Source organism: Pan paniscus, chromosome 6 (assembly GCF_029289425.2).
Source record: "Pan paniscus chromosome 6, NHGRI_mPanPan1-v2.0_pri, whole genome shotgun sequence".
NCBI classification, from domain to species: domain Eukaryota; kingdom Metazoa; phylum Chordata; class Mammalia; order Primates; family Hominidae; genus Pan; species Pan paniscus.
In genome coordinates, this window is record NC_073255.2 from 117,992,614 (window position 1) to 118,011,930 (window position 19,317).

Consider the following 19,317-nt stretch of genomic DNA (forward strand, 5'->3'; position numbering starts at 1 on the left):
TGCTCACCCTGAGAGTCCCAGAGCTCAATTCCAGACCCCAGATCTGCCGAGGACAGAAGGGAAATGTACAGGAAGGTCTCAAATGAGAGTTAGGAAGCCCTCCTGGCTCTGCTCAGGAAAATGCCCACTAAGAGTGGGGTGAGAGACAAGGAATTCTACATCCTAAAAGTTGAGAAACTAATGTATTAATCTTTCTTTTTTTGTTTTTGTTTTTGAGACAAGGTCTCACTCTATCGCCCAGGATGGAGTGCAGTGGCATGTTCTTGGCTAACTGAAACCTCCACCTCCCAGGTTCAAGCAATTCTCCTGCCTCAGCCTCCCAAGTAGCTGGGATTACAGGCACATGCCACCACCCCCAGCTGATTTTTTTTGTATTTTTAGTAGAGATGGCGTTTCAACATGTTGGCCAGGCTGGTCTCAAACTCCTGACCTCAGTATCTGCCCGCCTCAGTCTCCCAAAGTGCTGGGATTACAGGCATGAGCCACCGCGCCTGGCCTAATTTCTTAACCTTTCTAAGTTTCTACAGAGCAGCAGGGGCACTAGGTCCTGAACAAAGCAACAGGTCCCTAGAGGTTAGAGAAGGGGAGCAGAGAAGCAGAGAAGGAGAGGACAGAGACGTGGGCAAAGAGCAGCACCTCATGTGTTCAGGGATAATCCTTCGGAAAAGTCTCTGGATTATATATTAAGTCCTGAGAATAACACGGAAAAAGTACCAGATTTGGCCAGGCGCGGTGGCTCATGCCTGTAATCTCAGCACTTTGGGAGGCCAAGGCAGGTGGATCACCTGAGGTCAGGAGTTCGAGACCAGCCTGACCAACATGGAAAAACTCCATCTCTACTAAAAATACAAAATTAGCTGGACATGGTGACGCATGCCTATCATCACAGCTACTCAGGAGGCTGTGGCAGGAGAATTGCTTGAACGCAGGACGCAGAGGTTGCGGTGAGCCGAGACCACGCTATTGCACTCCAGCCTGGTAACAAGAGTGAAACTCCATCTCAAAAAAAAAAAAAAAAAAGTACCAGATTTGGAGTTAAAGACTGGGCCCCAAGTTTTGCCACTCATCAGCCCAACTGATGACCATGCATGCACAAGACATTGAGACCGCTACTCTCACCTCCACTTTATTTACTTATTTATTTTTTGAGACAGGGTCTGTGTCACCCAGGCTGGACTGCAGTAGTGCCATCTCGGCTCACTGCAACCTCGGCTTCCCAGGCTCAAGTGATCCTCCAACCTCAGCCTCCCAAGTAGCTGGGACTACAGGCATGTGCCACCATGCCTGGCTAATTTTTTGGATATTTGGTAGAGACAGGGTCTCGCCATGTTGCCCAAGCCGGTCTTGAACGTCAATCTTGACCTCAAGTGATCCTCCTGCCTCGGCTTCTCAGAGTGTTGGGATTACAGGTGTGAGCCACCTCGCCTGGACTACTTTCACTTTCCTTACCTGTAAAATGAGGAATACTACTAGCTGCCTCAATTAATGTGTTACTGTGAAGATTAAATGAAAGAATATATATGAGAACTCTTTATAAGTTGCAGACTGCTGTATAAATGAGTTAAGATTATTGTTCTTACAGTTTCCTAAGACTAAGTCAATCCTTACCTAGGCCAGGTGCAGTGGCTCATGCCTATAATCCCAGCACTTTGGGAGGCCAAGACGGGTGGATCACTTGAGGTCAGGAGTTTGAGACCAGCCTGGCCAACATGGTGAAACCCCGTCTCTACTAAAACAAAAAAAAAAACAAAACAAATACAAAAATTAGCCCGGTGTGGTGGTGCGTGCCTGTAGTCCCAGCTACTTGGGAGGCAGAGGTGAGAACCTGGGAACACTTGAATCTGGGAGATGGATGTTGCACTGAGCAAAGATTGTGCCATTGCACCTCAAAAAAAAAAATCTGCTGAAACAGCTCTTTTCAGTGACTAGATTGTTACTAGCAAACAAAGAAGCAAAGAAACACCAGCGAGTTTTGTTGACAAGGCATAACTCCTTACCCAGTGAGAACACATTCCCGTAATTCTCCAGCATCACATCTCTATAGAGGTCCCTCTGAGCAGGTTCCAAACGCTTCCACTCCTTCCGGATGAAGTACACAGCTACATCCTCAAAGGTTACCAGCTCCTGAAACAATACGTGCTGGCATGCAATTTCAGGGTGAGGAATGTGAATGGCGGCACCAAAAAATCACTGAGGATGGGGTGAAAAATGCACATTTGGGAAGGGAGGAAGGGAGGACAGGGTGGAGGAAGAGAGACAGGAGTCCAAGATAGAAGGTGAGGGTCCATGATTCAGCAGGACAGAACCATGGGCCTGATGGAGGAGATCAGGGTTTAAAGCTCTGAATGGGATGTCATTGCACAGAAAATGGAAAGGAAAAGGATAAACGGAACCACAGCTCACCTGGGACTTGGCCTTTAGGAGCGCAGCTGCCAACATCTCATCCCCCAGGCTGTCCTTGTCGGAAAAGGCAGGAACTTTTGAAGGAAGAGCTGAAGGGCAATAAAAGGGCCCAGGAATGAGTCCATCTGCTCTGTGACCTCCCAACCTGCTGACTTCCCAACCCACAGAAAGCTCCCGGGGTCCTGGGACAACACAGGACCCTCTCTCTCACATTTCTAAGTTTGCTTCCTCTGCAGCTAGCTACAGTGTGTCCAACAAAGGCAAACTCAGAGCGAGTCCATCCTGCCTGAGCAGATGGCCACAGGCCTGGTCATTCTTAGTCTCCAGTCTGTCCCAGGTCCCCTCTTCTCTCCAGTCACTCTTCTCTCAATGAAACCGCCCAGTCCTATCTTAGTGATTACTGCATTCTTGTCCATTCACCCAAGCTTGGCCAGAAACATATGATCCCGCTCTTGCATGAAGTTCTATTTTTTTTTTTTGAGGTGGGTTTTGCTGTGTTGCCCAGGCTGGTCTCAAACTCCTGGGCTCAAGTGATCCTCCTGCCTCAGCCTCCCAAATAGCTGGGATTACAGGCGTGTGCCACTGCACCCAGCATGAAGTTCTTACACCAGAGAAAAACCAGCAGCTTCACCCCAGCCCTGACTGGAAACACAATGCCCACAGCTCCTTTCTCTCCACCCCAGATCAAATCTGTACACTAAAAATGTTCCCTGTTTCTGTGTTGAATCTCTTACCTTTTTCTGCAATTCTTTTTTTTTTTTTTTTTTTTTTCCTCAGATGGCGTCTCACTCTGTCACCCAGGCTGGAGTGCAGTGGCGTGATCTCGGCTCACTGCAACCTCCACCTCCCGGGTTCAAGCAATTCTCCTGCCTCAGCCTCTGGAGTAGCTGGGACTACAGGTGCGTGCCACCATGCCCGGCTAATTTTCTGTATTTTTAGTAGAGATGCGGGTTCACTGTGTTGGCCAAGATGGTCTCAATTTCCTGACCTTGTGATCTGCCCGCCTCAGCCTCCCTAAGTGCTGGGATTACAGAAGTGAGCCACCGCGCTCGGCCGCAAAGTATACTTTAGTGGCTTCCTATTCACTCTATCTTTTTGTCTATGACCCATAAAATGATTCCGAAGCGCTTCCTCTAAAAGCATGCTCCTAAAAAGCACAAACTATGCCTATGAAGTCGGCTGCATAGAATGCCCAAGAAATGGAATGATTGACACGGTTTCATTAATCTCGCGTGAGGTACTCACAACCCCTCAAAACTGCCTCAGTGGCCAGGCGCAGTGGGTCACACCTGTAATTTCAACACTTTGGGAGGCCAAGGTGGGCACTGAGGTCAGGAGTTTAAGACCAGCCTGACCAACATGGCAAAACCCCGTCTCTACAAAAATTAGCCGGGCATGGTGACGGGCGCCTGCAGTCCCAGCTACATGGGAGGCTGAGGCAGGAGAATCACTTGAACCCAGGAGGCGGAGGTTGCAGTGAGCCGAGATTGTGCCACTGCACTCTAGCCTGAGCAACAGAGCAAGACTCCATCTCAAAAAAAACAAAACAAAACAAAACAATCTGCCTCAATTATCAAACCTATCAAGCTGTCATTGATTACTGTTCGGTCAGCTTCCCCACTAGGCTGTGAGTTACTGAATGGCGAAGAGTGTGTCTTATTCACATCTGGATTCTAGTAGTTAGCCTAGTACCTGGTAAATGAGCGATTTCAATGGATGATTGCAGAATGACTGAGTAAAAGAATGAATGAGTCCTTATTCCTCACCACTGTCAAGCAGGGCCTGAGGTTCCTGAGATACGAGATCGGCCTGAGTTTCCATGGAAGGGCAAGGTGCTCTCTGGTCTCCTGGGTGCAGACTCAGCGGGAAGCGGGTTTTAAAAGAGAATGAGGAAGCACTGCAGAAGCAAAAGTTCAAGGTTCAAAGATAATTCAAAAAAACCTCCTGAATATAGAAATATGGGAGCTAGTATTTCAGTGAGTACCCAGGAACAGTGAGAAGAAATGTGGCAACTGGGACTAGTCTTTTATTTTCTTTTATTTTTTAATTTTTTTTTTCCTTTTTGTGGAGAACAGGGTCTCGCTATATTGCCCAGGCAGGTCTGGAACTCCTGGGCTCAAGCTATCCTCCCACCTGTTGCCTCCCTGAGAGCTGGGATTACAGGCGTGAGCCACTGCGCCCGGTATTTTTAAATTTTCTTTATTTTTTTTAAGACAGAATTTCACTCTCGTCACCCAGGCTGGAGTGCAATGGCGCAATCTCATCTCACTGCCACCTCTGCCTCCCGGGTTCAAGCGATTCTCCTGCCTTAGCCTCCCAAGTAGCTGGGATTACAGGCATGCACCACCATGCCTGGCTAATTTTTGTATTTTTAGTAGAGATGGGATTTCACCATGTCGGCCAGGCTGGTCTCAAACTCCTGATCTCAGGTGATCCGCCCACCCCAGCCTCCCCAAGTGCTAGGATTACAGGTGTGAGCCACCATGCCCAGCCTCAGACTAGTCTTTTAGATCCTGGTAAATATACTCCCTGAAATGAGACTATCACAAGGACCACAAAAAGGGCCCAAGTTCCTCAACAATATCCCGCCTTTGGCTGCCCCCATCACTTTGAGTAATATTTATAACAAAATGCAGGAGCGGGTATATACATTCACTGGCATAAAAAGACTACTCCCAGGCTGGGCACGGTGGCTCATGCTTGTAATCCCAGCACTTTGGGAGGCTGAGGCAGGCAAATCACGAGGTCAGGAGTTCGAGACCAGCCTGGCCAGGATGATGAAACCCCATCTCTACTAAAAATACAAAAAATTAGCTGGGCATGGTGGTGTGTGCCTGTAATCCCAGCTACTCAGGAAGCTGAGGCAGGAGAATCACTTGATCCCAGGAGGTGGAGGTTGCAGTGAGCCGAGATCACGCCACTGCACTCCAGTCTGGGCAATAGACAGAGACTCTGCCTCAAAAAAAAAAAAAGAAAAAGAAAAGAAAAAATACAAAAATTAGCTGGGCATGGTGTTACATGCGCCTGTAATCCCAGCTACTTGGGAGGCTGAGGCAGGAGAATCGCCTGAACCCGGGAGGCAGAGGTGGCAATGACCCGAGATCGCACCATTGTACTCCAGCCTGGGCAACAGTGAGACTCCGTCTCAAACAAAACAAAACAAAACACAACAAACAAACCAACCCTGGATTTGATCTACCTCTCATTATCTCTTTACTCATTTGCTCACATAGCAAATGTTTGCTGAGTGCTAACTCTATTGCAACAAATGTTTGCTGAGTGCTAACTCTATTGCCACTCACAACTGCAAGGAGTAAAAAAATCAGGAATGCAAAAAATATGTGCTTCATAATTACAGACTGTTACACTCACATAAGGCATCAAAGGAAGAGGAATGGATAAGAGAATGTTTGAGAGAATAAAAGAAAAAAAAAGAACAAAGGAAGAGGGGTCCTGTTTCAGTTGCAAGTTTGGACAACTCTGGTCTTCGGGTAGCAGGGGATATAGAATGTCCAATACCAGAGCCCTTACACAGTGGAAAGCACTGACTCAGGCACAAGCCAGGCCACTGGCAATCAAGGTGACACACCTTCTTGCCACCATCGCCCTCCCAGCAGGGTCCCTTCAATGGTGTCTCAGAGCCAACCATCATATCCTCTTATCAACCACCTTTACAATCTCCGGAGCTATTTATGAGCTGATGCCCTCAACAAGTCAGCTTTCAGTACAAACTCCTAGAAAGGCAGGTCAAAGGTCTGACTCCAGAGAAAAAGGCAACGCTCCCTCTCACAGCTGGGTTAAGTGAAGCTGGAACTCAAAGGCATATTGTTGAGAACAAACACCCAGTGTCCAGATCAGTAAACAGCGTTTCTCACAGAAAGAAAACTCTCCATTGTGCCCCCATGGCTTCAGGTCCAGACAGGGCCCTTCCCCTGCTCTGTTGCCAGCCTCACTCCCTGGTGCTGCCCGTGGGGACCGAGATAGATGGCCTGGCAGTAAGAACAAGACACGGAAAGCTTTACCTGCCTGATTCTTTCCTTCCTTCTTTGAAGTCAGTCCCTAGAAGGCCAAAGGAGCAATTACTGGGAATTTAGCAGCCTCTGTTCAAGTTCCCGGGAATTCTGACTTTTGTTGATGCCAATGCTGTGTGATTAAGGGGAAAAAAAGGAATTTAAAATATTCATGCAAACGTCTTTTTTTTTCCATGAGACAGGGTCTGACTCTGCTGCTCAGGCTGGAGTGCAGTGAGTTTGAGCTCACTCCAGCCTCAAACTCCTGAGTTCAAGTGATCCTCCCAGCTCAGCCTCCCAAGGAGCTGGGACTAAAGGTGTGCACTGCCACATCTGGCTGAGTTTTTTTAAGTTCTTTTTGTAGAAATGCAGCCTCACTATGTTGCTCAGGCTGGTCTCAATCTCCTGGCCTCAAGTGATTCTCCCACCTCAGCCTCCCAAAGTGCTGGGATTACAGGCATGAGCCACCGAGTCCAGCCTAAACTTCATTTCTAATCAAGACATTTAGAGAAAAGGAAAAAAAAGAGAATACTTATTATATGCTAATAAATACCAATTAAGACCACCACCACAACTAGTATTTGCGTTGCACCCGTGGAGAGATGAAAGGGAATGGTAGGTTCTCAGGTCCACCTCCACCCAGGGTAAGAAAGTTCTAACGTTCTGTCAGCTAACTTGCTAGACACTGTGCTCCGAACTACTTCAGCAGGGGATCCACATTGCACAGCTGAGCCATTAGAAGTCTTCAGGTGATTCGCTGAAAATCTATCTCCTTGGACCTTCACCGCACAGAGACCTAGTGCATCACAGAAATTCAATGACTGGCGACGTGCAGTGGCTCACGCCTGTAACCCCAGCACTTTAGGAGGCTGAGGTGGGAGGATTACTTGAGCCCAGGAGTTCCAGGCTATGGTGAGCCATGATGGCACCACGGCACTCCAGCCGGGGGCAACAGAGCAAGACCTTAATACACACACAAACATTTTAAAAGGAAAAAAAAAAAAAAAGGCCGGGCGCAGTGGCTAACGCCTGTAATCCCAACACTTTGGGAGGCCAAGGCAGGTGGATCACTTGAGGCCAGGAGTTGCAGACCAGCCTGGCCAAAAGGGCGGAACCCCGTCTCTACTAAAAATACAAAAAAATTCGCCGGATGTGGTGGCGGGCGCCTGTAGTCCCAACCACTCGGGAGGCTGAAGCAGGAGAAGCGCTTGAACCGGGAGGCGGAGATCGCGCCACTGCACTCCAGAGACAGTCTCAAAAATAAATAAAAATTAATTTTTTTTAAAAAAGAGCTTCAATAACAGAATCTTCTCCTTCCACCCGACTGTCCATCAAACACGTATAATCAAATGATGCCCACTCTCCACAGATGTCTTTTCTGGAGAAAATAATACGCTCAGTTCCTCTAATTAGCCCATCGGTTTCAGGTTCATCACTCTGCTATCTTCTCCTGGAGTTTACACAAGCCCTTCAGAGTGTAAACACCGATGTGGATTCAATCCCACTTCTGGAGAGAGGATCAAACCAGGAATCTAATACAACTGAAAACGGAGCCTGAGCCAGGTGTATCACTCGATGCACTGGGCTCCAGCAGGATTACCCCTGGAATCGGCGTCTGCACCCACTCCCAGCCCTCGTGCTAACTGTGTACGCTTAGCAGAATTTCTCTGATCCTTGGACCCAGCTGCGTAAAAATAAACTTCCTCTCCTGCCACGGGCGCGAATAACTGTGTTAACATCAAATAAAAACGTCTGGGAGAAATACCAAGTTAGGGTCGCTGTCATTAGCTGCTTTCAAGAGAGAGGCGCCCCTACCGCTCTGCTGAAACTTTTAAACGCTCCAGCTGGGTCGCCGTTAAAGTCACAAAACCAGAACCGGAGCCCCATTACTAACCCCTACGCAGGATCCCGCTAGGCTAGGGGGATCCCTGGGGAAGCGGAGTAGAGGACGGGCTGCAGGGGACGGAGGGGCGCCTCCCCGAACCCTGCTCCGGGCCGGCCGGGGGACCCTGCGGGCCGCAGTGGCACAGACACCACCCCCTTCCCCGGCGACCACAGCCTCCGTCTCACCGCGAGACCCGGGGACGCGTGGACTCACCCTGGGGGCAGGGACGACAGATTTGGGGGACCAGACACGGACCAGGCCCTGTTGGACCCTGTCACAGACCCACACACCGGGGACAGAACAAAGAACGGAAGTTCCCCCTCGTTTCGCTTCCGGGTCGGTTGTTCTTGCCACTCACCCGTACCCCCAACGCCCACTTGTTCTGTCTAGGAAAATGGGAGGTCCTCGCCTCTCTGTGGTTTGCTGACTCAGGGCGGCTGGCAGGCGGCGAGGGCAAGGAGCGCGATCGCTGACGCGGCACTCGGGGATCTTTCGCTGCGGGGGCTGGCCGGCTGCGCCCTCTGCTGGCCACGAAGGTGCGAAAGCGGCCGACCACGGTCCTGGGCCTCAGGACATGCGCTCCAGCGTCGCCGGCCTTGGGGGCGGGCGGCGGGGGCGCGCGGGGATGTCGAGCCCGCGCTTCTCAGGCTTGCTCGCGAAGGGCAGCAGTAAACATACAATTATTGAAGGATTCATCAATATTAAAAAATGAACCCTGATTTAAAACTTGCCTCCGAACAAACCGAGTTTTTTTTTGTTTCTTGTAAAAATGCCCCCTTTAAATTACCCACATCTGAAGAAAACATTCCAGTCCATCACAGAGTTGACGTGAGGAAAAAACCCGTGTACAGGTGATGAGAGCAGAGAAGAGGAAGCTTACCGGCCGGGCGCGGAGGCTCACGCCTGTAATCCCAGCACTTTAGGAGGCCGAGGCGGGCGGATCACCTGAGGTCAGGAGTTCGAGACCAGCCTGGCCAACATGGCGAAACCCCGTCTCGACTAAAAATACAAAAAAATTACCCGGGCGTGGTGGCAGACGCCTGTAATCCCAGCTACTCTGGAGGCTGAGACAGGAGAATCGCTTGAACCCAGGAGGCGGAGGTTGCAGTGAGCCGACATCGCACCACTGTACTCCAGGCTGGCCACAGAGTGAGACTGTATCAAAAAAAAAAAAAAAAAGGAAGCTACAGGTGGAAGCGAGGCGGGGATAGTCAAGGAAGTGACCGTGTCCTGGAGACGCGGCAACCGTGGTGATCGCAGTCAACACAGTAAGCCCCAGCATTCGCATTGTAATTGAGCTCATTCAAGCTGAGCGCTCTCCAGTAGGGACTGTCCCCTGTAGGGAGCATGCGCATTTTGATTTCACCTGTCCTCAAACTGACCCTTTGCTCATTATCTTGGTAAAAAACACGCCCCTGGGTGGAAATTTAAGATGCTAATGAAACATGCAATGTATGAACAAGCCTGTACACCCACTGCGCATGTGCACCTAGAGGACCACCCAGAACATACTTACTAGTAACACTTCTCCCACCCCCTTATGAATAATCGTGTAAGACCCCCTACAAAGGGGCTCTCTCTAGAGCCAGCCTTTGCTGTTTCATCCTTAGGAGCAGCCCTCCCTGAACTAACTCTCTCTATCTCTCTCTCTCTCCCAGGGTGTACTGTCTACTCTGCACTTAACTTTCAAAATACTATTTTCCTTTTGCAATAAATTACTCTATGCTGGATTTCCTTTGACATGTGTTTCTTTTATTCTTTTTCCTTTTTTTTTTTTTTTTTTTGTTGTTGTTGTTGTTGAGAGGAAGTCTCACTCTTGTCACCCAGGCTGATTCTCGTGCCTCAGCCTCCCAAGTAGCTGGGACTACAGGCGTGTGATACCATACCCGGCTAATTTGTGTGTATTTTTAGTAGAGACAAGGTTTCACCATGTTGGTCAGGCTTGTCTCGAACTCCTTACCTCAAATGATCTGCCGCCTCAATCTCCCAAAGTGCTGGGGTTACAGGTGTGGGCCACCGCGCCCGGCCTCCTGTGTGTTTCTTGTTTAAATTTTTTTTTTCTTTTGAGACGGGGGTCTTACTCTGTCACCCAGGCTGGAGTGCAGTGTTGTGATTTTGGCTCACTGCAACCTCCACCTCACAAGGTCAAGTGATCCTCCCACCTCAGCCTCCCAAGTAGCTGGAACCCCAGATGCATGCCACCACGCCCGGCTACTTTTTTGTAGAGACAGAGGGTTTTCACCATGTTGCCCAGACTGGTCTCAAACTCCTGAGCTCAAGGGATCCGCCCACCTCAGCCTCCCAAAGTGTTGGGATTACAGGTGTGAGCCACTGCACCCAGCCTTAAATTCTTTTAAACTAAGAAGATAAGAAATGAGGTATCACAATAGCCATCAATAGAAGGAAAGCACCTCATCATGTTCATGCTTTCCTCTGCCTTCTTCAACATATGAAGTCTTTTTTTTTTTTTTTTTAGAGACAGGGTCTCACTCTGTCACCCAGGCTGGAGTGCAGTGGCGCGATCCTACCTCACTACAGCCTCAACCTCCTGGACTCAGGCGATCCTCCCTCCTCAGCTTCCAGAGTAGCTGGGACCACAGGCACGCACCATCACACCTGGCTTCCTTTCTGTTTTGTAGACTGGGTGCTGCCAGTTCATGAATCCCTAATAAAGCCAACTCAATCTTTAAAATTCAATTTGTTGGCCGGGTGCAGTGCTTCACGCCTGTAATCCCAGCACTTTAGGAGGCCGAGGCAGATAGATCACCTGAGGTCAGGAGTTTGAGACCAGCCTGGCCAACATGGTGAAACCCCGCCTCTACTAAAAATACAAAAACAAAAATTAGCCGGGAGTGGTGGCAGGCACCTGTAATCCCAGCTACTTGGGAGACTGAGGTGGCAGAATGGCTTGAACCTGGGAGGTGGAGGTTGCAGTGAGCCGAGATCACACCACTGCACTCCAGCCTGGGAGCGACAGAGAGATACTCCATCTCTCTATATAGATACGTATCCTGAAGTATGTTTATGGTCTGTTTCCTACAACTAGGGTATAAGCTCCATGAGGTCAGGACTTCGTTTTGTTTAGTGATGTACCTGCTGCCTGGTAGGCACTCCCAAATATTTGTTAAATTAATGACTGATAAGTGAATAGATAACCACTGACCCATACCAAAAAGGAGCACTTGCTTTTTGTTCGTTTTTGTTTTTGGGGTGGGGAGATTTTTTTGGTTTGCTTGTTTGTTTTGAGACAAACAAATATGGCGAAACTCTATCTCTACAAAAAATACAAAATTTAGCCTGGCGTGGTGGCACGCATTTGCAGTCCCAGCTACTTGGGAGGCTGAGATGGGACAGTCACTTGAGTTCAGGAGGTTGAGGCTGCACTGAATTGTGATTGTAACACTGCACTCCAGCCTGGGTGACAGAGCAAGACTCTGTCTCAAAAACAACAATAACAAACACAAAACAAAACAAACAAAAAAGAAACGTTTAGCAAACTTAGTTCTAAAATGCGCACAATCAACTGATTCAATGTCAAAGTCATCCTTAAATTCCACAATAATCTCTTGTTTTATGAGCTGTATAATTATCTGAACAATGTTTCAAAACACCTGAAACAACAAGGCAAAGGAGTTCTTTAATGTGTGAGAGAGCAGTGCAAACGATCAACTTTACTAACCCTAGAATAATTCTCATCTTGTTTTTATTTTAGCCTTCTATCTAGCTGAGAAGCACTATGCTCCTTGGAAGCTGCCTAGCATTCTTTAAAGAGAGACATTTTTCTGGCCAGGCACGGTGGCTCACACCTGTAATCCTAGCACTTTAGGAGGCCGAAGCAGGTGGATCGGTTGAGGCCAGGAGTCTGAGAACTGACTAGCCAACATGCTGAAAACCATCTCTACTAAAAATACAAAAATTAGCCAGGTGTGGTGGCGCAAGCCTGATATCTCAGCTACTTGGGAGGCTGAGGCACAAGAATCACTTGAACTCAGGAGGTGGAGGTTGCAGTGAGCCAACATCTCACCAAAGAGATACATTTTTCTGACCTGGTTTTTCCAAATAGAAACAAGGCATTAGGTACTTTTCTTTGACAACCCTCTCAGTTTGTCCAGACCTGGTTGGTTTATCACTGGGGACTAGAATAAAATAAATTCCTTTTTAACATCCCTTTGGCGAGAAGACCCCTCTTCCTGCAGGATTTCTCAAGTCCGTTCCATTGAGGGTTGCTGGCCCCTTCAAGTTTCCTTCATCCAGGCTCCTAAACGGAGAGATTGCATAATTCCCCTGTAAATTACAACTATCACCATATGGGGCTGTTCAGGGTCATAACACAGTTCTTCACCTGCTTTCTAGGAGCTTACACTTTGGGTGGGGATACAGACACCTAGAGCCAGAGTCTGTCTGGCTCTTTCTAGGTGTCTGTACCCCTCTTTGTAGGGGTGGCAGGAGGAGCAGTGTGTGCAACTTGCTTAGGTTTAGGGGTAAGGAGGGGGTGGAGCAGCCTAGGCTTGCCAGATGTGAATTTTGGGTTTTTTTATGAGACAGAGTCTTGCTCTGTCACCCAGGCTGGAGTGTGGTGGTGTGATCTCGGCTCGCTGCAACCTCCGCCTCCCGGGTTCAAGTGATTCTCCTCCCTCAGCCTCTCGAGTAGCTGGGATTACAGGCATGCACCACCACGCCTGGCTAATTTTCGTATTTTTAGTAGAGATGGGGTTTCACCATCTCTACTGGTCGAGACCAGGCTGGTCTTGAACTCCTGACTTCAGGTGATTCACCCACCTCGGCCTCCCAAAGTGCTGAGATTACAAGCATAAGCCACTGTGCCTGGCCAGGAACTCAGTATTTAAGGGAAGAAAGCATGCAAGAGGAAAATAAGGAAGAAGGAGGGGCAGTGAGGCAAATGTTTTTTGTTTTGTTTTGTTTTGTTTTTCTTGAGACAGTGTCTCGCTCTGTCAGCAGGCTGGAGTGCAGTGGCGCAATCTCGGCTCACTGCAACCTCTGCCTCCCAGGTTCAAGCGATTCTTGTGCCTCAGCCTCCCAAGTAGCTGGTACTACAGGTGCGTGCCACCATGCCCAGCTAATATTTTGTATTTTTAGTAGAGACGGGGTTTCACAGTGTTAGCCAGGATAGTCTCAATCTCCTGACCTCGTGATCTGCCTGCCTCGGCCTCCCAAAGTGCTGGGATTACAGGCGTGAGCCACTGCACCCAGTCCAGCAAATGGTTATTTTATTTTATTTTTTGAAATAGAGTCTCAATCTGTTGCCCAGGCTGGAGTCCAGTGGGTCCATCTCGGCTCACTGCAATCTCCACCTCCTAGGCTCAAGTGATTCTCCTGCCTCAGCCTCCCAAGTAGCTGAGATTACAGGTGGGCACCACCACACCCGGCTAATTTTTGTATTTTTAGTAAAGATGGGGTTTTGCCATGTTGGCCAGGCTGGTCTTGAACTCCTGGCCTCAAGTGATCCACTCGCTTCCCAAAGTGCTGCGATTACAGGCATGAGCCACTGCACACCCTGCTGCAAATTGTTACTTTTTTGTGAGTTTCTCATTAGTGTTCGGTAAATCTACATTTTATGTAAGATACAATAAACATTTGAAAAGAGGGAGTGGAGGAAAAAGTCAGTTATGCATCTGTCTCAGGATAGGTGGAGGGATGATTCCTGGTCTCTTCCTTGTTCTATAATTGGGAAGATAAGCTTGTAATCAACATTGTCAGTATGAGATTTCACAGAACTCGGATTAGGGCTGGTTTATAGGGGGAATGTTTATGCTGAAAGATTTAGAGGCTAATGAGGAATTTCCTGGCAAGCAATTTGTGAGGAAGACCATCTGGGGAGGTATATGCCTTTTGCCATTGTGGGAACCTGGCTTATGTATGAGGCTATGACACAGGGTTGTGGAATTACAGCTATCTGGGAACAAAAAGGAAGGGAGTTTTGACTCACTTCCCAAGCATAAATTTCCTCGGCATGCCTCTACCATACCCAGCGAATTTTGTTTCCATGTTTTGTTGAAACAAGGTGTCACCATGTTGCCAAGGCTGGTCTCAAACTCCTGGGTTCAAGTGATCCTCCAACCTTGGCCTCCCAAAGTGCTGGGATTACAGGCGTGAGTCACCATGCCTGGCCTTGTGGAGTTATTTTCTTTCTTTCTTTCTTTTTTTTTTTTTTTTGAGATGGAGTCTCACTTTGTCTTGTCCGGGCTGGAGTGCAGTGGCGCAATCTCAGCTCACTGCAGCTTCCGCCTCCCGGGTTCAAGCAATTCTCCTGCCTCAGGCTCCTGAGTAGCTGGGATTACAGGCGCCTGCCACCACGCCTGGCTAATTTTTGTATTTTTAGTAGAGATGGGGTTTCACCATGTTGGCTAGGCTCGTCTCAAACTGCTGACCTCAAGTGATTGTCTGGCCTCGGTCTCCCAAAATGCTGGTATTACAGGTGTGAGCCACCATGCCTGGCCTTGTGGGATTATTTTCGAAAGTCCTTGAGATAATTCCTATCTCAGACATGCAAGCATGAGACCTTCTCCTTGGTGTTCTCATGGCTCCAATTTGTTTGGACCTGACAATGTTATTTTGTCCTGGTATCTGCAACTTTCACAAGATGGAGCAACTCAACACCAGATTCCACCCCTAATTATTCCTTCATTCACTCAAAAAGTATCTAGGCTCCAATGTGTCAGGCACCGTGTTGGTCACAGGGGATACCATGATGAACAAGAGAAGGAACCACAGGCTTTTGAATGGGAGACTAAAGCATGTGAAAAACACACGGAGAGCTGGGTGCGGTGGCTCATGCCTGTAATCCCAGTGCTTTGGGAGGCTGAGGATGGAGGATCTCTTCTGCCCGGGAGTTGGAGACCAGCCTGGACAACCTAGTGAGACCCCCGTCTCTATCAAAATAAAAACAAATAATAAAATTAGCTGGGTGCGGTGGGGTGCGCCTGTAGTCCCAGCTACTCGGGAGGCTGAACTGGGAGGATCACTTGAGCCCGGGAGTTTGAGGGTGCAGTGAGCTGATATCAGGCCACTGCACTCCAGCCTGGGCGACAGAGCGAGACCCTGTCTCAAACAAAACAAAACAAACCACCACCACCACCACCAGACATGAGGGCTAGTGCAGCTGAAGCCTGAAGATCAAGGGCTAGAAGAGGCCAGGCCAGGGCCAGATCAGGCAGGGCCTTGCAGGTTGTGGTTAGTTGTTTGGATTTTATTGTGAGGGAAATAACACGACATGTCATTCCTTCTGCAACAGCCTTAAGAACTAGGCGTTCTTATCCCAATTTCACAGACGAGGACGATCAAGTCGTTAATTTGTCAAAGGTCACCCGCTGGCGACAGGCGGGGACAGGGTCTGGGAAAACCCGCTAGGCACCGAGGCCCAGAGGGCGTCGGGCGTCCCCGCACCGAGTGCCGCCCGCCGCGACCCGGGAACTGCCTGCTCCCCGGACGCCAGGCCCGCCGCACGCCGCGGGGACACCGAACATGCGCCGCTCGCCTTACGGAAGCCGGGAAGGAAGGGGGCGGGGCCGAGGCTGGCGGGCGCGGGGAAAATGGCGGCGGCGGCGGCGGCTGCTGCAGCTACGAACGGGACCGGAGGAAGCAGCGGGATGGAGGTGGATGCAGCAGGTAACGGGCCGTGCGGGGGCGGCTTCCGGAGACCTCCTTCAGGGGTGCGTTGAGGCCTCCCTGTGCTCCCGGGAGAAGGGAGGAGGGCGGAGCAGCAACATCTTTCCCTGGGATAAGTTACGGGAGGAAAGTGTGGCCCGGGCTCCGCCGGCCCCCACTGCCATCTCCAGGGAAGAACGTGGGGCCCGGACTCTCACCCTCTCTCCTTTCCCTCCACCCTTAGTAGTCCCCAGCGTGATGGCCTGCGGAGTGACTGGGAGTGTTTCCGTCGCTCTCCATCCCCTTGTCATTCTCAACATCTCAGACCACTGGATCCGCATGCGCTCCCAGGAGGGGCGGCCTGTGCAGGGTGAGTGTTGGGCTTAGACTCCAGTCTCTTCTCCTTGCTCACCTCCCCCAGGCAGTGATCTTTTCCCCTTCCTCTACTGGAGCCAATTCCCCCTCCCCCAAATCATCGTTTCCCCAATACATGGTTCCCACTGATCTGAGACCCTCAGGTCATAGAAGTTTCTTTACCCTCACCTTTTCCATGTCATTCTCTTTCCCAGTGATTGGGGCTCTGATTGGCAAGCAGGAGGGCCGAAATATCGAGGTGATGAACTCCTTTGAGCTGCTGTCCCACACCGTGGAAGAGAAGATTATCATTGACAAGGAATATTATTACACCAAGGAGGAGCAGTGTGAGAGTGGAATAGATGTGGGGAAGAGGAGTGGGAGTTAAAAAAAAATGTACAGGGTGGGGAAGATGGAGAGGGTTGGAAAGAAACAGGAGAGGAGACCAAGAACAGGGGAGAAAAAGTGAAGAGTAGCTGGAGAGATCTCAGAAAAAGAACACGTTCACAGTTCTTTCTCAAAAGAAAGTAAAGGATGAGAGAAGACAGGATAGAAGGGAGTAGTTATTCTAAACTGAGCCGGGATTTGAGGAGGGAGGAGAGAAGCTGGTGAAAATACACCAGGAGCTTCACATTGAGGAAGGATGGTTTAAAGAATTACTGTGTCAGGCCGGGCGCAGTGACTCACGCCTCTAATCCCAGCACTTTGAGAGGCCGAGGTGGGTGGATCATGAGGTCAGGAGTTCAAGACCAGCCTGGCAAACATAGTGAAACCCCATCTCTACTAAAAATACAAAAATTAGTCTGGCATGGTGGTGCGTGCCTGTAGTCCCAGCTACGCGGGATGCTGAGGCAGGAGAATTGCTTGAACCTGGGAGGCGGAGGTTGTGGTGAGCTGAGATCATGCCACTGCACTCCAGCCTGGGCAACAGAGCGAGATTCTGTCTCAGAAAAAAAAAAAAGAATTACTATATGTTCTGGCCCCTTCCCCTCTAGTTAAACAGGTGTTCAAGGAGCTGGAGTTTCTGGGTTGGTATACCACAGGGGGGCCACCTGACCCCTCGGACATCCACGTCCATAAGCAGGTATGCATGCTCACACCTGTGCATGCTGGGGCAGAGAATGGAGAATGAGGGGAAGGAGAAAGGTAGGGGGCACTGACTTCCTGTGCATTGTCCCTCTCTTCCAGGTGTGTGAGATCATCGAGAGCCCCCTCTTTCTGAAGTTGAACCCTATGACCAAGCACACAGATGTGAGTAATACTCCATGCCTACTCTGTCATGATTGTCACTGTACCTTTTACTGTGTGACACTCCTCTATTGGGGAATGCCAGATGCCACTTACCAGCTGTGACTCTGGCTTAGTCATTTAATCTCCAAACTGTGAAAGGAGGTAATCCCTACTTCATTGGTTTCTTGGGAAGATGAGAGGAAATGTGTAAAAGCAGCTAGCCCAAATGTTGGCATATAGTGTTCAGGTTTCTCCATCTCCTTCACAGCTTCCTGTCAGCGTTTTTGAGTCTGTCATTGATATAATCAATGGAGAGGTAATACCCTACCCTTCAACCCTCAGATCCTGCTCTTGGCCTCTTTCCTGCTTTTGATTCCCCCTTTGTGGGTTACCTTGCCCTGTAGGCCACAATGCTGTTTGCTGAGCTGACCTACACTCTGGCCACAGAGGAAGCGGAACGCATTGGTGTAGACCACGTAGCCCGAATGACAGCAACAGGCAGTGGAGAGAACTCCACTGGTAATGGAGGGGATTCCTTGGAAGTGGGGTTGGAAGGTGTGGCCACATCCCATCTCAACCTCCTCCTGTCCTCATCCCCTTGCAGTGGCTGAACACCTGATAGCACAGCACAGTGCCATCAAGATGCTGCACAGCCGCGTCAAGCTCATCTTGGAGTACGTCAAGGCCTCTGAAGCGGGTAGGACAGGGGCTTCCCTGGCATTCTTCCTCTCCCTCCTGGGGAAGTGACAGCATCCAAACTAATGCAGTCTCTTTTTGTGCCTTTAGGAGAGGTCCCCTTTAATCATGAGATCCTGCGGGAGGCCTATGCTCTGTGTCACTGTCTCCCGGTGCTCAGCACAGACAAGTTCAAGACAGATTTTTATGATGTGAGTGTAAAACCCGGATGGGGAGGCGGGGCTTATGCTGTCACTTTCACGTGCAGGACCGGGGACTGTTGTTCCCCGGGCATGCCACGAGGGATCCCGAGGAACTGGTCCTTTCTGTTCCCTCCCAGCAATGCAACGACGTGGGGCTCATGGCCTACCTCGGCACCATCACCAAAACGTGCAACACCATGAACCAGTTTGTGAACAAGTTCAATGTCCTCTACGACCGACAAGGCATCGGCAGGCGAATGCGCGGGCTCTTCTTCTGATGAGGGTACTTGAAGGGCTGATGGACAGGGGTCAGGCAACTATCCCAAAGGGGAGGGCGCTACACTTCCTTGAGAGAAACTGCCGTCATTAATAAAAGGGGAGCAGCCCCTGAGCACCCCTGCTGGTGGCTCTGTCCTCTCTGTTAGGCACCACACTGGTTGGTCAACTTGGATGTTCATCGAGGCTCATTCTGGCCTTGCTCACAAGCCCTTCTGATGCTCTTCAGTGAGGGAGGCACTACCATTTGAAGTGACCCCGTGTCAGTCACATGGACTGGTCTTTAGCAAAGTCCAAGGCTGCCTGCTTCCACCTAAGTGGTCTCTGTTCTACACTTTAATGTCACCCTCTACATCATCTTACATAGCCCACCCAACCTTATAAACATGATAATTGACTACTTTCCTGAGCTAAATTAACTTGTTTTTCACACACGCAAAAAAGAAGGGATAGTAAGCAGATTTTTATTAGAAACAAGTCCAAGCCTTGATCCTGTGGGCACTGTGAATTACCAGGAGGGAGAGTTTCTCAATGACCGTTTACTACATATTTTGGAGAGGCAGCTAGGAAGTGGTCTAAAGGTTGGGATTGCTGTATGTGATCACTTGTGCTGATTTTCATCACCCGCTAACCAGAGCTTTAGAGTGGGAATTGGGAACTAAGTAATGACCTGTCT

At 49.6% G+C, this 19,317-nt stretch overlaps 2 protein-coding genes across 10 annotated transcripts in view; one reads left to right on the plus strand and one right to left on the minus strand.

Annotated features, from left to right (window-relative positions):
- ZNF3 (zinc finger protein 3) overlaps positions 1-10,978 on the minus strand; it is a 24,282-nt gene extending 13,304 nt beyond the window's left edge. The window contains exons 1-5 of one of the 9 annotated variants that reach the window (XM_034964554.3): positions 8,512-10,966; positions 6,426-6,546; positions 4,170-4,300; positions 2,404-2,492; positions 1,998-2,124 (exon numbers count right to left, since the gene is read on the minus strand). In XM_034964554.3, coding sequence (XP_034820445.1) covers positions 1,998-2,124; positions 2,404-2,492; positions 4,170-4,224 — 271 coding nt within the window. In that variant the 5' untranslated portion in view covers positions 4,225-4,300; positions 6,426-6,546; positions 8,512-10,966. Of the gene's footprint in view, positions 1-1,997; positions 2,125-2,403; positions 2,493-3,137; positions 4,051-4,095; positions 4,301-6,425; positions 6,547-8,511 lie in introns of those variants that run through there. The other 8 variants (XM_008968748.4, XM_003815726.5, XM_057302725.2 and 5 more) reach the window with 8 other exon arrangements.
- A 4,797-nt stretch (positions 10,979-15,775) lies between these two features.
- Positions 15,776-18,764, plus strand: COPS6 (COP9 signalosome subunit 6). Its single transcript, XM_003815743.5, has 10 exons — positions 15,776-15,924; positions 16,148-16,273; positions 16,473-16,604; positions 17,253-17,341; positions 17,446-17,508; positions 17,756-17,803; positions 17,892-18,006; positions 18,092-18,184; positions 18,274-18,374; positions 18,503-18,764. Exons 1-10 carry the CDS (start codon positions 15,849-15,851, stop codon positions 18,641-18,643), a joined length of 984 nt encoding a protein of 327 aa, XP_003815791.1. The 5' UTR covers positions 15,776-15,848; the 3' UTR covers positions 18,644-18,764.
- Positions 18,765-19,317: the final 553 nt, after the last annotated feature.